At 38.2% G+C, this 15,907-nt stretch overlaps 1 protein-coding gene across 1 annotated transcript; it reads left to right on the top strand.

Annotated features, from left to right (window-relative positions):
- The first annotated feature begins 10,646 nt into the window (after window positions 1-10,646).
- On the top strand, window positions 10,647-11,276 carry LOC138873820 (uncharacterized). The gene has a single exon (XM_070152299.1). The coding sequence runs from the start codon at window positions 10,647-10,649 to the stop codon at window positions 11,274-11,276; it is 630 nt and encodes a 209-aa protein (XP_070008400.1).
- Window positions 11,277-15,907: the final 4,631 nt, after the last annotated feature.

The following is a 15,907-nucleotide window of genomic DNA, read 5'->3' on the forward strand; positions in this document are numbered from 1 at the left end:
ATGCGACTAATAAGTTGCATTTTAAGTGAGCAGTATTTGAAATTTAGAATTATGTTTTAACATAAATATAATTTTGGCTTGTTTTTAAAGTTTTGTGAGTGATTTGAGTGAAAATTTTGAAAAACAATTTTGGAGTTTTTTAAAATTTTTGAAAATTTTCAAAATGCATCTTAAAGTGAAAATTGAAAATTTCATGAACAAACGGTGATTTCGGAAAAAAGTAAAAATTTTTGGAGGAAAGGAAAAATTTTCTTATGTCTAAACGGGCTCTAAAAACGAGATACGCCATATATATCTCATTTACAAATTGGCAAATCTTTTACTCGGTGCTTTCTCCTTAAATTGTATCTGTTATGAAACAATAAAGGAAGAAGAAACGTATTGCGAAGAAAAGCAGGGAGAGAGAATTCTTATTGAATTTTGGGATGAATTACAATGGAATAGAACCCTCTATTTATAAGGAGAGTGTGACTTAGTCACCAAGTAATAAACTCTAGAATCTCTCTAAATATAGACATTCATCATAAATAAAATTCTATTTATAACACTCCCCCTTTAATGTCTATTCAACAGATAATGTGTCTCGTTAAAACCTTAACTAAATAAAATCCAATGGGAAAAAATTCTAGAGAAGGAAAAAGAGTACACATATCTAACAATACGCCTTTTGGTTGCCTCATTAAAAACCTTGCAAGGAAAATCCAGCGGACAAAACCTTGTAAGGTAAAAGGAGTACAACGCAATTAACGAGAGCATCAATTCACATCCTTGAGCTTTCACATTCCAGTCTTGTGCACCATCTTCAAAAGATCGTTGGTAGAGATTTGATAAACAAATCAACCATATTAACTTGAATGAATATGTTGAACCTTGAAATCATCATTCTTGATAGATATATAATGTCTTCATAAATATCATGGAATGGCTCTTCAATATCTCCGTAGAGGTATTCTCACTATCACATTATCATGCTTATAGTTATAGCAAGATACATTTGTGCATAAATTGCATGGTACTTCAAGATCAAGAATTGTATATGCTTTAAGCAATTTAAATCCTTTAGGGATTATCATATAAGTATGGTCAAATAAGCCATATAAATAGACTTAGATGTATATCAAGTTTTTATGTCATGCCTAGACATATAAGATAGATAAAGGTGATTTCACATACCGTTGACTTTATACTTTCAAGTTTTTGAACTACATGTATTTCATATGAAGCCAATTCTATTCGAATTGTTTCTTCAAACTTAAGATCCTCGTATGTATTTAGTGCTATCATAGATGTCATCGACGAACATTTTATATCAGTTCCAACCTCCTTATTTTTCATAAAGACATAACATAGAGATCTCTTCATTCATATATTCAGGTACCTGAATCTCTCATGAGATTTTATGAAGTGTTATGTCATGTGATCTTCTAGATTACTTGCCTCCCTATTATGATCAGTTTGATCATTTGCTCATATTCTTTATCAAGAAGTTTTATTTAAAACCGATTTGTCTATATGCTTTAAGCGTACCATAGACTTTGTCCTTCTAGGACTTAATATGAGCATTTGCAATGAGAATATAGTTACTTTCTTTGGGTCAACAAATACGTATGGCATGCTTTGCAATATATTGCAAACGAATTATCTTTTATGAACTTCAAGTTCATATTATCGTATTCGAGAATCTAGATATACAAATGATAATTCATTCCACGTAACTTTTTCTCAACTGTTTATCATGTCTCCCCCTCATGTTAGAAAAACTAACTTGTTTCCTCGACTTTAAGAATCCACCTTTGTGCGTTATGGTGTTAATCAAAATGTACACCACACATCAATAATAATAAGATGGAATTATTTGGTTCCTGATCCTGAACCACTTGTGAGGGGAGAATGTAATATACTTTCGTATATAACCTATATCAAACTGATATAGATAACTTTGTTCTCATAAGAAATTGTTTAGCTATTAAGTGGAGGCACTCAATAAATCACTTTGCTAAACCAACTGTGATGTAAACCAACTTATCAAGATGAACTATCTTAAATATAAAATTTGGAATATGCTCTAAATAAAATTATTGAGCAAGTTACCTCGCAAATACCAGGTTGTGGGTTAATACTAATTGCACATGTAACCATCTCATAGATGTATCTTATGTGTACATGGCAGGTGAATGGGCCCATATTCACTTTTGATATTTCCAGCATTCATGGGATTCAATCCCAATTTTAGTTGGTCAACTAATTAATGAGAACAAGCAATATAAGAGAATTCGTAAAGAACTTTCTAGTTCTTTAATATTTACCCATGTAAATTCTCTATTATTTTTGCACATCATACTTAAATTGATATGGCTAAACTGTTTATGCCAACTGAATAAATTATCAAAATTGATAAACTTCAGGTTTACACCATGACGTGTGCAATTATCAATAAACTTTAGGTTTATTATGATATGAGTTTTTATATCAATAAACTTCTGCTTTATTATTGTATTATTTTATTTATGTAGTACAAATTGGAGAATAAAGCGGGTAGCTTTTCACATACATATTACCTATTGTAGTAATAGAAGATATTAAATCTTTCCTTTATTTATAGTCTCAATATAATCAAGCGCTTTCGCGTATACTTTGGAAACTAAATAAGTTTCTTTGAGACTTACTACAACATAATATCTTATTGGTAACAATTGTGTTTCTCCAAAATAGTATAATTAGCTCTTGCAGAGTTCTCAATTAATTTTGTAGTATCACATATTCATCAACATCCATATGGTTATCTCTTTGAAGAAGGAAGCTATACCATTATGGTTATGGTCAAAATTATATGCAAGATCTGTTTCTTGCATTATTGTTGTCTTTAATAATCACAATGCCAAAATATTTTGGTGTACAATAAGTACGTGACCAATGACCATTTATGTCATAATAATGACATTATTTTCTTATATTATCTCAAACCTCCTTCTAGAGGTGAGTGTGGTATATTCACTACTACTAGCACGTTCATACTCTTCCAAAAATGAATATGTATTCATAAATCAGATGTTGTCACATTCATATCATGAATCGACCATAATCATCTATATGCGCTTTATCAAATCTCATGTCAAATCGATGACAAATATTACTTTCACAGAGTGAAGGATTATTTTGAGAATCCTTATTGTTCTCATTACCACAATAATGACGATTATAATTTCGTCTATTTTCCACGTCCACATCCATTGATACATTCATAGTAATAATTTTGTCTTCTTTCAGACTTATCACATACTACTATCACATTCTCTTAAGGGAATAAGAATGGACCAAATTCAATGGACGTGTTTTCAATTCTTTGCCCACAATCATACATGAATTTGATCATGGCAAGACATAGAAATTTTAACACTTTAGGTGGTTATAATTTCTTTCAAACTCTATTAGAATTACAAGCAAAATTTATCGTCTTTGCTTGTATTTAAAATCAAATTATAGAATGTCAAGAATTTGAAAGAGAAAAGTAAAATACTTACCTAAAATCTAGAATTTAATCATGAAGGAAGTTCATGGAATAATTGCCAATCACTATGCTCAACCCCAAGCTTCTACTCAATTGAGTATTGCGGAGAAAAGCAGGAAAAGAGAATTCTTATTGAATTTTGGGATGAATTACAATGGAATAGAACCCTCTATTTATAGAGAGAGGGTGACTTAGCCACCAAGTAATAAACCCTAGAATCTCTCTAAATATAGACATTCACCATAAATAAAATTTTATTTATAACAGTATCATATTAATGCATGTTGCATATTTTTTTAATTAACATACCATTGAAATTGTTGAGCCGAAGATACACATTTTGATTTGATATTCCACTTTCTAAGCTCAGACTGAAGGTTGGGATGTCCAACATTCAGTGTTTGTATATTGTATATGAAAGTACAAGGGAGAAGGGAATTATTACCCTTTTTAATTTTCTTGATAGTTGAGTAGTTTACCAGTTAATCGAATGTAGATTAGTGCATGAGTATAAGCAGATACTAAGTGCAGAGTTAAAGATGTAGAAAATTAAATGATATGGGCGTTTTTATACTGATGTGGATTCAATGTGAATTTGTATTAGGAAAATTAGCAAATGAGAGGTGGATGTTCGTCAAGTAAACACGTGGCAGTAAAAACACGTATGAGATGAGCCAGCAAATAAGTGATACCGGATCTAAGCATGTGGCCGGTATTGCATGAGTCTTGATGTCATTAAGACATGAGAGAATAATTTGAAAGCAAGATATCGGTTAAAGAAAGCAACATTAAAGGTGTTGCTCCCCCTTTTTCTTGCAAAATCGGGTTTATGACATTTGGAGGGCAACTCGTTCCTTTTGGGAACTGGGTTTTGCATTTTGAAGAGTCGCCACCTAATGATTTGAGGTGCATTAGGACACCAATGGGATTCAATTCTAAGTTTGTTTGGATAACCAAATATTGGGTAAGAGCTTGAAATTATACCGAGGGGAAGGTGTTAGGCACCCCTCAGGATCCACTAGTGTGGTTCCCGGCCACACATTTTATTGTGAATTTAGCAAATATACAAGTACGAGCTCAAATATTAGGGGATTTAAACACATAAAAGAAGAACAATTAAAAGAAGAGTAAAAAGAGTTTGCTAATAAAGGAAAAGGGGGGGGGGTGAGCACGTGATTTTTGCCCTATATGAATTACTCTCATGAATTCAAGAAAAGAACAAATTTCTCCCATTATTTGCAATTTCATAGATCTTGTAGCATTTTGTCGATTGTTCGCATTTTTGTGTGCACGTTTAATTTCACAAATAATATAAAAAAAAATACATTGCATTTTCATTTAGGACTTAATATTTCATTTTAGGTTAATTAGTAATTTAGTTGTTTTACAAAATATGAAAAATCACAAAATAGTTCATGTTGCATTTTTAATTTTCAAATTGTTATAGTTTTTCTCCTAATTTAGGAACTGATTATTTTTTGTAATTACCATGAAGAGCAATTAGTTTATTTTTTCTAGATTAATTTAGTTTTTAGAAGATAATTTAGGATTATTTTAATTTGGAAAAGAAAAAAGAAATTAGAAATTGAAAGAAAAGGGGAAGAAATGAAAGCAACCCGGATTTTGGGCCTTTTAATTAATTTTCCCCAGCCCAATCATTTCCACCCTTTAACTCGTCCAATTCCAGGCCCAATTTTAACCCCAACCCGGTCCGTGTTCAAATGACCAAACGACACCGTCCCGAGTTCTTACCATTTAAACTAATCTGAACCCTTCATCTACCCTCATCCAACGGCTCAAATTCCTTCCCCCACATTGCTTATATCTGTCCGAAATCCCCCATCAGTTAAACTAGTCCAAACACCCTTCTTGTCTCTCATCTCCTCCAACTCAGAGACGAAGAAACCCTAGCGCCGCCTCTAGAATCCGCCATTTTTACCGGCGGCACCACCTCCAACCAGACCCAAATCAACACCACAACACCCCCATGACTTCTCCTATCCAAATCCCTAACTAGTTTTCCTCAAATCCTTTCGAAACCTTTCGAATCTTGAATCAAAATACCAAACCCTAAAATCCCAAACTCCCAAATCGGCAAGTCAGTGAAGGATTGAGGCTGAAATCGACTTTATTCGTGTGCTTTCATTGAGAACACACGATTAATATCCATTTCGGTCAAAATCGAAGGTTCGAGGAGTATTTTTCAAGACCTTGTCTGCCTGGTTTTTAGGTATTTCAACTTCTTTTTCTTTCTTTTTTCTTCTTCTTTTTCGTTTAGCTCCAGTCTTCATCTCTTCCTGCTTCGTCTCTTCTGTTTTCTCTATTATTTTTTTTCGTTTTGAATCAATTTTGCTCACATGTTTAAAATTAAAGTTTGTTAGTTCATGTTTGTTTAAATTTCTTTGTTCTTTTGTGTAATTTCATTTTTTCTGGTTTTCAAAGGAAAGGAACTCTGATTTTCTTTTCTTGGAAAATTCTGCTTGGCACATTAATTTCATAATTTCTGATTGAACTTGGGCTTTGAAATCAGAAGCCCAAGAAAGGGATCTAATACGGGTTTGTAAAGCCCAGGTTTGGGCTGGACCTTGGGTCAATTTGACCCGTTTGGTAGGCTGGAGTAAAAACAGAGAGTTTAAGGGTTAATTTAAGAATTTTAGGTTGAGGAATCTTGTGTAACTGACTGGGGAAACTTCTAGGAAGGTGGTTTTGGGGTTGTTTTAGAAAACTCATTTTTAAATTAGGGACATAGGAGCAAAAATAAAAATTCAAAAAGGATCAAAGGGCAATAACTGAGCCCATTTATGCTGCCCTAAATCCTCTCTATAAAGGCATTGTTTCTTGACTCCAAAGGGGATTTTTTTTAGAGATTTTAGAGACTGAAAAAGACTAAAAAAATACTGAAATTTCAGAAGCAATTGAGTTTGTTCTTCAAATTCCAAAAAAATACTGAAAATTGCTCAAATTGGTTTTGGTTTTTGGTTCTCTGAATCCCTTTGTTAGTTTAGAACTTCTGAAAATTCCAAATATTGTGTATCTGGGTGAAAGTTAGTTTGCGTTTGGGTTTAGAAATTTGGTTTGGATTGTTGTTTGGGTACTGTTCTATTGCTAGATTTTAAGCTGATTCTGCTGCCGTTGAGCTTTTCTTTTCATTGCCTTTATTTCTGTTGACATCCAGGTACCCTTTTGGATCTTATGAGTTGATGAAATATACTTTTGAAGCTTTGTGATCAGCTTGACAATTATGGATGAATGAGAATTTGCTGCATATTAGGCTTTACTTTCCAAAGATTAATTGTGTTCTGTTCTCTTTTATGAAATATTTTTTGCTATTTAAGTTATTTGCATTCATTAGTGTAGAGGCAGTATGGTTTTTCATCTGGTTGAAATTCATTGCCCTAGTACTCATATTTGTTTCAATTATTGTGATGGAAACCAATAGACAATAGGTTTAATCGAATCAGTAGCTAAACTTTGTATTCCATCATGTTTAGATAGTGAGTATTGGACTGTATTAGAGTTCTTTTTGTCATGTAATTCAGTGGGACTGTTATAGCATGATTTGTTGTATTCGAATAGTATTTTTGTTTTCTGAAGTAGATAACTGAAGGGTTCCTAAGTAGTAGTTAGTATACAGTCATGTTGAATAAGGAAAATAGTCTAGGCTATTACCTTAGGAGTCGAGCTATGCACTGATTTACTCCTGGTTTGCTTGTAAGCATGTTTAAGTTGGGATTGAGGTTTAAATTCAGAATTGTTCACCTAACAGTCTCATGAGGTTTGATTTGCATTTATATGTGTTGAAGAGGGGTTTAATTAGATTTGAACTCTCACATGATTGTCTATTGAGTTAGCTGGAGACTGATTTAAATCTGATTGCATATACAGTGGTGTATTGTTGACAGCCAGTTGGGTTCATGTTGATACCCCTGATGTTCTGATGTTTTTTGCGTGCCCTGGAGACTCGACCTCGAGTTCTGCACTCTTTAATTCTTAGTTCTCAAAAGATTTGGGTCATTCTTTGGGCCATAGACCTTGAGGCCACATGAAACGGAATTGCAGGCCTCATTTTGCTTGGGTCTGCCTTCTTTAATTTCTCCGTTAATTATTGTTGATGGCGCAAGCTATTTGTTAAATAATCATATCTGTTTTCATTTTTAACGCAAAGCCTTTTTTTAGTTAGTATGACGTTAGTTTTAAAAAAATAAAAATCCCAACTCTTTTAGTGTTTAATTAATTAGATTCTGTTAATCAGTTGAGGTGTGCCATAGTAAACAATACCAATAGCTTATGGCCCTCATGAAAAGAAATAGGAAGCCACTTGAACAATTAGATTTGAGGCGTGCCATTAGTTGAACGTTCCATGGCCCTCGCAAATTTGAAAGTGCGTAGTTGTTTTAGGCGCGTAATTTAAATTAATTTCCTAAACTCGGGTGTGCATTTCATGTGACCCAACTACAATTCCCAACAACACTAAATAAAATGTGTCATGGACCAAGGGTGCATTTCATGTGGCGTGGTTCAAGGTGTGTTTTAAATAACGTTGAATCTTCCTAAAAATAATAAATAAAAGCGGTTTTAAAGTTAAAGGGCACATAGGCTTAAAACGTGTAATTAAATCAGATAATTAGGCCAATAATAATAGTTGTGCGACCGTGCTAAAACTACGGAACCCGAGAATGCCTAACACCTTCTCCCGGGTTAACAGAATTCCTTACCCGAATTTCTGTGTTCACGGACTGTAAAACAGAGTCAATCTTTCCTTGATTCGGGATTCAAAACCGGTGACTTGGGACACCATAAATCATCCCAAGTGGCGACTCTGAAATAAATAAATAATCCCATTTCGATTATCACTTAAATTGGAAAAAAACTGTCTTATACCCTTTCGGGGGTAGGAAAAAGGAGGTGTGACAGCTCTGGCGACTCTGATGGGGATCGAACCCAGAATCTGTGGTTCAAGAATTCGAGCTTAGAATAATTGTTATATTTGGCTTTATTTATTATCTAGTTTTATTCACATATTTGGGCCTAATGTGCTAAATGTTGCTTTTTACCGTTTTGATATTGTTAAACTCTATATAAATTGCTACGAATCCCTCCTCTCTCTGAGTCTTCTAAATCATCTAGGAAATGTGCACTTCATGTGACTTCTTTTCTGTTAGAGTCATTCCAATTTTAGAACGAGGTTCGGACAAGTTGCAAAGCCGGTGAAGCTTCTGTATTCCCGGTACGCTGCCCCCCCGGCTCGAGCTGTTCGCTCGGGTTAGCCAAGTCTAGAATGAATAAACCCAGGTTTTGAACCTAGTATAACATAGCCTCATACCGGATCCCTAGTAAGAGCGCTTATTTGCATCATGTGCATTTGACCTTGGGGACTCAACACAGGGGTTGGGTCCGTCTAGGACAGGTGCACCTGAAATCAAAAGACCATCCTGATACATTTTGCTTGCTACTTGCGCATTTATTTTATTTGGAATGCATGTTGGCCGACTTCTCGAATAAGGGAAAAATTAAGAAAAACCAAATTGAGGTGAGAGAGAGGAAATTACCTGCCTGTGGAAAAACTGATGTCCAAATTACCCCGAAACTCCGCTGAATTTTTTCTGAAAAAAAAGTTGTTTCAAAAGTATGTGTTTTTTGTTGCGTCAAAATTGGCCAAACTACGCAAGTTTGATTCTCACCGGATGTGGGATACGTAGGCAACCCTCATCGGGTCCAACTACTTTTGCAAAAAATAACCCAAAAAAATGTGAAGTGTCGTTGTTTTGTCATAAATAAATTAGGTGGCGCCATTCTTGTCCAAAATAGCCAAAAATGCCCCAGAAGGCGCTGGAAAGCTGTTTTTGCAAGAATAGCCACCTAGGGTCCTTTTTCAAAATTTTGGTTGATTAACAAAAATAGTCCTAAAATTATTTTTTTATTGTCTTGAGGTGCTGAAGGGCTGTATTCGCAAGAATGTTTTAAATTTTGTGAAAATGAGTATTTTTTGAGTCAAAGTAAATCATGGTCTTTTAATCAATCACCTTAAATAAATGTGCAGGATGAGTACAATTGAAAATGAACCTTTCACAGTCCACGAGAAAATCCCGTTAGAGCTGCATATGTGGTGGCATGATTTGGGAGAAGTCAGCAGAAAAATTGTGATAAAAGCTTTGGGTGGTCTTGTTGGGCTTCTGAAGATTAAGCCAAGGAAGGATATAATTGAGGCCTTGATACCTTTCTGGGACCCAACACATAATGTGTTCCATTTTGCTGATTTTGAGCTAACTCCTACGCTTGAGGAAATAGCGGGCTACGCTGGCTTCAGTGAGAATCTTTGAAATCAATACCCGGTGGCACCTAGAACAGTGACTCCTCATAAGTTTTTGGACCTGTTAAGCATCAGTCGGGAAGTTCAAGACAGAAATTTGGCCGAAGGATTTTGTACATTCTATTTCTTGTATCGACGTTACGGGAATCCCCATGGTTTTGAGATGCCAGATACCGGTCTTACTCACTCGGGGGACAAAGATAGGTGAGAAACTCGGCGAGGATTGGCTTTTATAGTGGCATTTCTGGGTGTTTTGATTTGTCCCAGAAAAGATGGAAACATAGAGTTGGGGCTTGTGGGGATAGCCGACTTCATGACTAAAAAGGCAAACAACACCATTGTACCAATGATCTTGGCGGAGATTTACCGAGCTCTAACTGTCTGCCGAGAAGGGGGAAAGTTTTTTGAAGGATGCAATATGCTTTTACAATTCTAGATGGAGGAACACCTTTGCCACCGTCCGGGGTACATGAACTGCGGCATGACCGGTCTTGAATGCATCAAAAAACATGAACAATGGGTGGAAGGCTATGAGTTTCCGGATGGTACGGAAGCATGGTATGCACACTTGAGCTCTCTGACTACAAACAAGATTGAATGGACATTTTGGTGGCTCTCGGTCAGTGAAGTCATTTATATGTTGGCCGAGGTGTGTTTTCTTCTATTGATGGGCCTCCGGAGCATTCAGCCTTATGCCCTGCACAGAGTTCTCCATTAGTTAGGCAGGTACCAGACCATCCCACATGATGAGGACTTGAGTCGGCAGATTATCGAATTAGAACCAAAAGCTGCTTTTCCGGAAGAAAGGGTGCGTCAAATTTGGTATCAATGAGAGGCGAGTTGGAGCCTAGTTACATAACTTGGTACGGTAAAAGGTCCCAAACCCATCTAGAGCCCGAACGACCTGCAAAAAGGCCCCATGTCCAACTATTCACTGATGGAGCGCAGGGGCAATGGGATTGGTTGGGAAAGGAGGCAAACTACAGAGCCATCATAAGCAAATTGGAGGGACAGATCCGGGATCTTAAATTTGACAGAAGTGTACAGGCCGCTGCTGATGAAGGGGAAAAGAAGAAATTGGCTCAAGAAAACCAGGCCCTTCGAGCACAGATTCAAAAGATAAAAATAGCTGTCGAGAATCAGGAAAGGAGCCAAAAGGATGAAAGACTCATAAGGGGACTCAAGAGGAAAATAGTTGAGTATGAGGATGATTTGAAAAAATCCGAGGGTAATCTGGCGAAAGCTCGAGCACAGTTAGCGAAGAACACAGAGGGACGGGCAGCGTTCATTCAAAAGATGAAAGAAAGATATGAAAAAGGGGTCACAGGTTGGGAAAAGGAGATTAGCAACCTCGAAAGTAAAATGGATAAACAAGCCAAAAGTTTCAAAGTCGAGAGAGAACATTGCTACGCTTTGATGGCACAGTTAGAGGGAGACCTACAACACTTGCAGGAGTAGAAGTATACCGCTACCCATATCTTAGAGGCTAGATCCCAGCAGATTGGGCATTTGTTGCAAGAAAAGGGCATCATAAAGGAAAGGATCAGGAGGATCGCCGACTACATTACGATGAAATGCAATGAGTGTGAGGACATGACCAGATCCATGTTCTTCGCCATTTTAATGACCTTTGTCCGCCAGATAATGGAGGATCTATATCATCTCCAAGGGGATCTGACTCATAGGCCCGTGGCGAGACCGAGTGATGTCCCGCGGGCCCCCGGAGCAGTTGAGGCATTGATGTATTCATGATTTTTATTCGAGTCTGTATTTTTGTCTTTCTGTTGGAGTCTGTTAGTCTGTTTTCGAGTCTGTATTTTCATCTTTCCGTTGGAGTCTGTTAGTTCCCCTTTTCGAGTCTGTTAGTTTTTATGATTAAATTTAGTAGAATGAGTCGTTGTAATCAAAACGTTTTGATTTTATGAAAATTTGAAAACCCCAAAATGTTTTTTATTATTTCATTTTATTTTTACACTTATCCCCCAAAACTACGCTTGGTCTGATTCATATGGCGTCATGATACGTAGGCAATCCCCATAGGATTCGATCACAATCAAAAAAGAAAAAAAAAGAAAAAAGAAAAGAAAAAACAGGGAGAGAAGAAGAAGAAAAAGAGAGAGAAAACAAGAAACTGTGGGAAGGAAACAAGGGCAAAACAATGAGAGAAAATGAGGGAATAAAGAACAACGAAAAATCAAGCAAAGAGAGGCAGGAATAAAAAGAGAAGTTGCAAAATGGAAATAAGGGAAAACTGGGATGATGCAAACAACCGATCAAATGCATAATAGAAATGGTTAACTGTTTAGGTGCATTGCATCCCCAATGTGCGGTTGCCTATATGTTAAGCTCTAATCGTTAACAATTTTGTTGTTGAAATCAATCAGGCAGGTGGTTAGTTTGTTTTATTCTGGCAACTCACCCGCACAACACCAGGTCCAAAACTAAGTTGGTCATGGCTAACCAAGAATTGAATGCAAGTGTTATTGATCCATCAAGAGAGGGGGAAGAGTCTGAGGTTAATCTGAAAGAGGAGTTGTATAAGCTGAAACAACAGATGGCAGAGATGTACCAGGCATGGGTGAAAGGGCTTCCACCACCATCCTACCCCGCCAACCCTGCTTTCATCCCGCCGTTGGCTCAACCCCAGGAACCTCCCGTTGTTGATTCGTCTCCAGGCTTTCCCGTTTACCACCACTACCAAGGCACCACTTCCCAAACACCACCAGCTCCACCACCCAAACCAGTTCCATACCCTCATCCACCAGCCACCCCTATTTTCGTGTCACCCCACCCGCTACACTCCACCGTTCCTCCAGTGAGCCTTTATTCCAGACCCAAGATAACCAATACTATCCACCGGAGCCTACTTTCAAGGCCCCAGAACCTTACTCCTACACTCCTCGTTTCGACCTCCTTGTTGAGACTAAGAAACCACCTAAAAATCCAGAACAGGAGGAGATGTTCAGGAAGGTTAAAAGCCTGGAATAGTCGTTCAGAAACATGCAGGGATTGGGAGGCTAGGTGAGCGTGGCCTGCAAAGATTTGTGTCTATTTCCCGATGTTCAACTGCCAGTGGGATTTAAGATGCCCAAATTTGATCTATATGATGGGCAAGGAAACACGGTGGCCCATTTGAGGGGATTTTGCAGTAAAATGAGAGGAGCCGGTGGGAAGGAAGAGCTATTGATGGCATACTTTAGCCTGAGTCTGAGCGGCGCGGCCTTAGAGTGGTACACTCGTCAGGATCACAACAGATAGTATACATGGGATGATTTGGCCCAAGCATTCGCTTGTCATTTCCAATACAACCTCGAGATTGTTCCAGATCGTTTGTCTCTGACTAAGATTAAGAAGAAACCTAGCGAAAGTTTCAGGGAGTATGGTTTTCGTTGGAGAGAACAAGCGGCAAGGGTTGACCCTCCGATGAAAGAGAGCAAAATGGTGGATTACTTTCTGCAGGCCCTGGAGCCCACTTACTACGACCATCTGGTATCGGCCATAGGCAAGTCCTTCAACGAGGTAGTGAAGATGGGTGGCATGGTGGAAGAAGGGCTTACATCAAACAAAATCATGAGTTACTCATCTATTAAGGCAACTACCCAAGCCATTCAGAACGATACTGGGGGAGTGATTAGAAAGAAAAAAGAAAGAAGATGTGGCAACAGCTGAATCAGGATCATGGTTTAAATCTAGGGGCCCGTCACACCAATATACCCAGCCTCGACCCCATCACCGAACCTACACCCAAACCCCATATAATCTACCCCAACACTATTTCCCATTACTAGACCCTCATATTTCTGTCCACCACACCCAAGCATACACTTAACCTCCTACTTATGCACAATGGCATGCCCCAGCCCACAAAACACCTACCCAGCTCCACAAAATGCTTACCCACCTCCACGAGCCTACCGAAACCCTACCGGCCTAGGTTTCCGACTCAATCAAGCATTTAAAAATGAGAGGTTATAGTGGAAGAAAACCTTTACCACGTTGGAGGAGTCTTATACCAGTTTGTTCCATAGGCTGAGGCAATTGGATATGCTGGCTGATTGAGTCGAAATTTCCAAACCTCCTCTAAAGAATCTTGATTACTCCGTAAGCTGTGAATATTGTTCCAGTACTCCGGGGCATGATACGGAGAATTGTTGGCACTTAAAAAATGCCATCCAGGAGCTCATTAACACAAACGAGATTGAAGTTCAAACTCCAGAGGCACCCAACATCAACCAGAACCCGTTGCCAACCCATCAGGAAACGAACATGATCGAGATAGTACATAAGGAGGGGAGCCCAAAAAGCCTTTGCAGACCGTCATGATGATTCGATCCAGTGAGGTCAAGCCAGTCAAAAAACCCATGATTAAAGGATCAGTGAACAAGTTGAGTGGGACAAAAGGTGAACCATAAGCGGTAGTCAAGAAAGGGTCCCCAAGTGATGGTGCAGCAAAACAAGAAAAGTCAAAAGTGGTTGTGCCAGGAGTGGCAAGCAAGCCTATTATAATTATAGAAGGTGCCCGTACGAATCCTGTCATCATCAAGCCTATAACCCAGCTGTCGATAGTCAACAATAAGGCTATCCCATGGAACTATGAACGGGTGATAGTGACATACAAGGGAAAGGAAGTGAAAGAAGAAGTCAATGAGGCCCATGGATTAACTCGTTCGGGAAGATGCTTTGCCCCGGAAGAGTTAAGAAAAGCTAAAACGTCCAGAGATAACCCAATTCTAGTAAAGAAAGCATTGACTGAAGAAGAGGCGAAGGAGTTTTTGAGGAAGATGAAGGTGTAAGATTATTCCATCGTGGAGCAGTTGAGGAAGACGCCTGCTCAAATTTCCTTGCTGTCATTATTGATCCACTCAGATGAGCATCGTCGAGCCCTGATGAAAATTCTGAACGAGGCTCACGTCCCCAACAAAATTTCAGTAAACCATCTGGAAAAGATTGCCAATAAAATATTTGAGGTGAACAGGGTCACTTTCTCTGATGATGAGTTGCCTGTGGAAGGTACTAAACACAACAGAGCTCTCTATCTTACGGTAAAATGTGAAGATTCTATGGTTATCAGGGTATTAGTTGTCAATGGTTCCAGTGCAAACATTCGCCCTCTCTCTACTCTGAATAAGTTGAAAGTGGATAATGAGAGGATTCACAAGAATAGCATCTGCGTTCGGGGATTTGACGGTGGAGGGAAAGATTCAGTCGGTGATATAGTGCTTGAGTTGACAATAGGACCGGTGGAATTCACCATGGAGTTCCAGGTGCTGAACGTAACCGTCTCCTACAATTTGTTATTAGGTCGACCTTGGATTCATGCACCAAAGCAGTCCCATCCACTCTACACCAGATGATCAAGTTCGAATGGGATAGACAGGAGATCGTCGTGCATGACGAGGATAATTTGTGTGCTCACAGTGATGTTGTTGCCCCGTTCATTGAGGTTGAAGATGACAAAGGGCCCTGGGTCTATCAGGTTTCTGAAACAGTGTTGGTCGAGAAAATTCCAGAAGGGAAATGCGTTCCAACTCCAAAGGTGACTGCCGCATCAGTCATGGTGGCTTTTGAAATGCTGAAAAATGGCTTTGTACCTGGTAAGGGTCTCGACGCATCTCTGCAGGGTATCATACAACAAGTGTCCCTCCTTAAAAACTTGGGTACATTTGGTCTAGGATTCAAACCTACAGCGACAGATGTGAAAAGGGCTAGAAAGTTGAAACAGAGGGCGTGGGCACTTCCAAAGCTTATCCCGCGTCTCTCCAGGTCTTTTGTCAAGCCCGGTGCCATAAAACTCCCAGTGACAACAATTCCAAGTTCTGTGGTCGACATTGATGAAGAGTTAATTGAAAGGTTCCAGAGATTGTTCGATGATGTAAATATGATAGAAGTTGCAGAAGGTTCTAGCAAGGCAGATGTGCAGTTTGTCGGGCCGAATGCAAAGCTTAACAATTGGAAGGCTACTCATCTCCCTACCCGGAAGGAGTTTTGGTAGTTTGCTTTGATTTTCTTTCAATTTATCTGGATTATTCCAGGGTTGTAATTCAGATTTTATGTTCTGTCCGTTTGGATTTATAAACCTTGTTATCTTT

This window comes from Nicotiana sylvestris, chromosome 7, assembly GCF_000393655.2.
Source record: "Nicotiana sylvestris chromosome 7, ASM39365v2, whole genome shotgun sequence".
Classification (NCBI taxonomy): Eukaryota; Viridiplantae; Streptophyta; class Magnoliopsida; order Solanales; family Solanaceae; genus Nicotiana; species Nicotiana sylvestris.

Bases quoted from the DNA above. Each gene is read 5' to 3' on its own strand.
- LOC138873820 (XM_070152299.1), top strand. From the start codon at position 10,647: ATGAGAGGCGAGTTGGAGCCTAGTTACATAACTTGGTACGGTAAAAGG.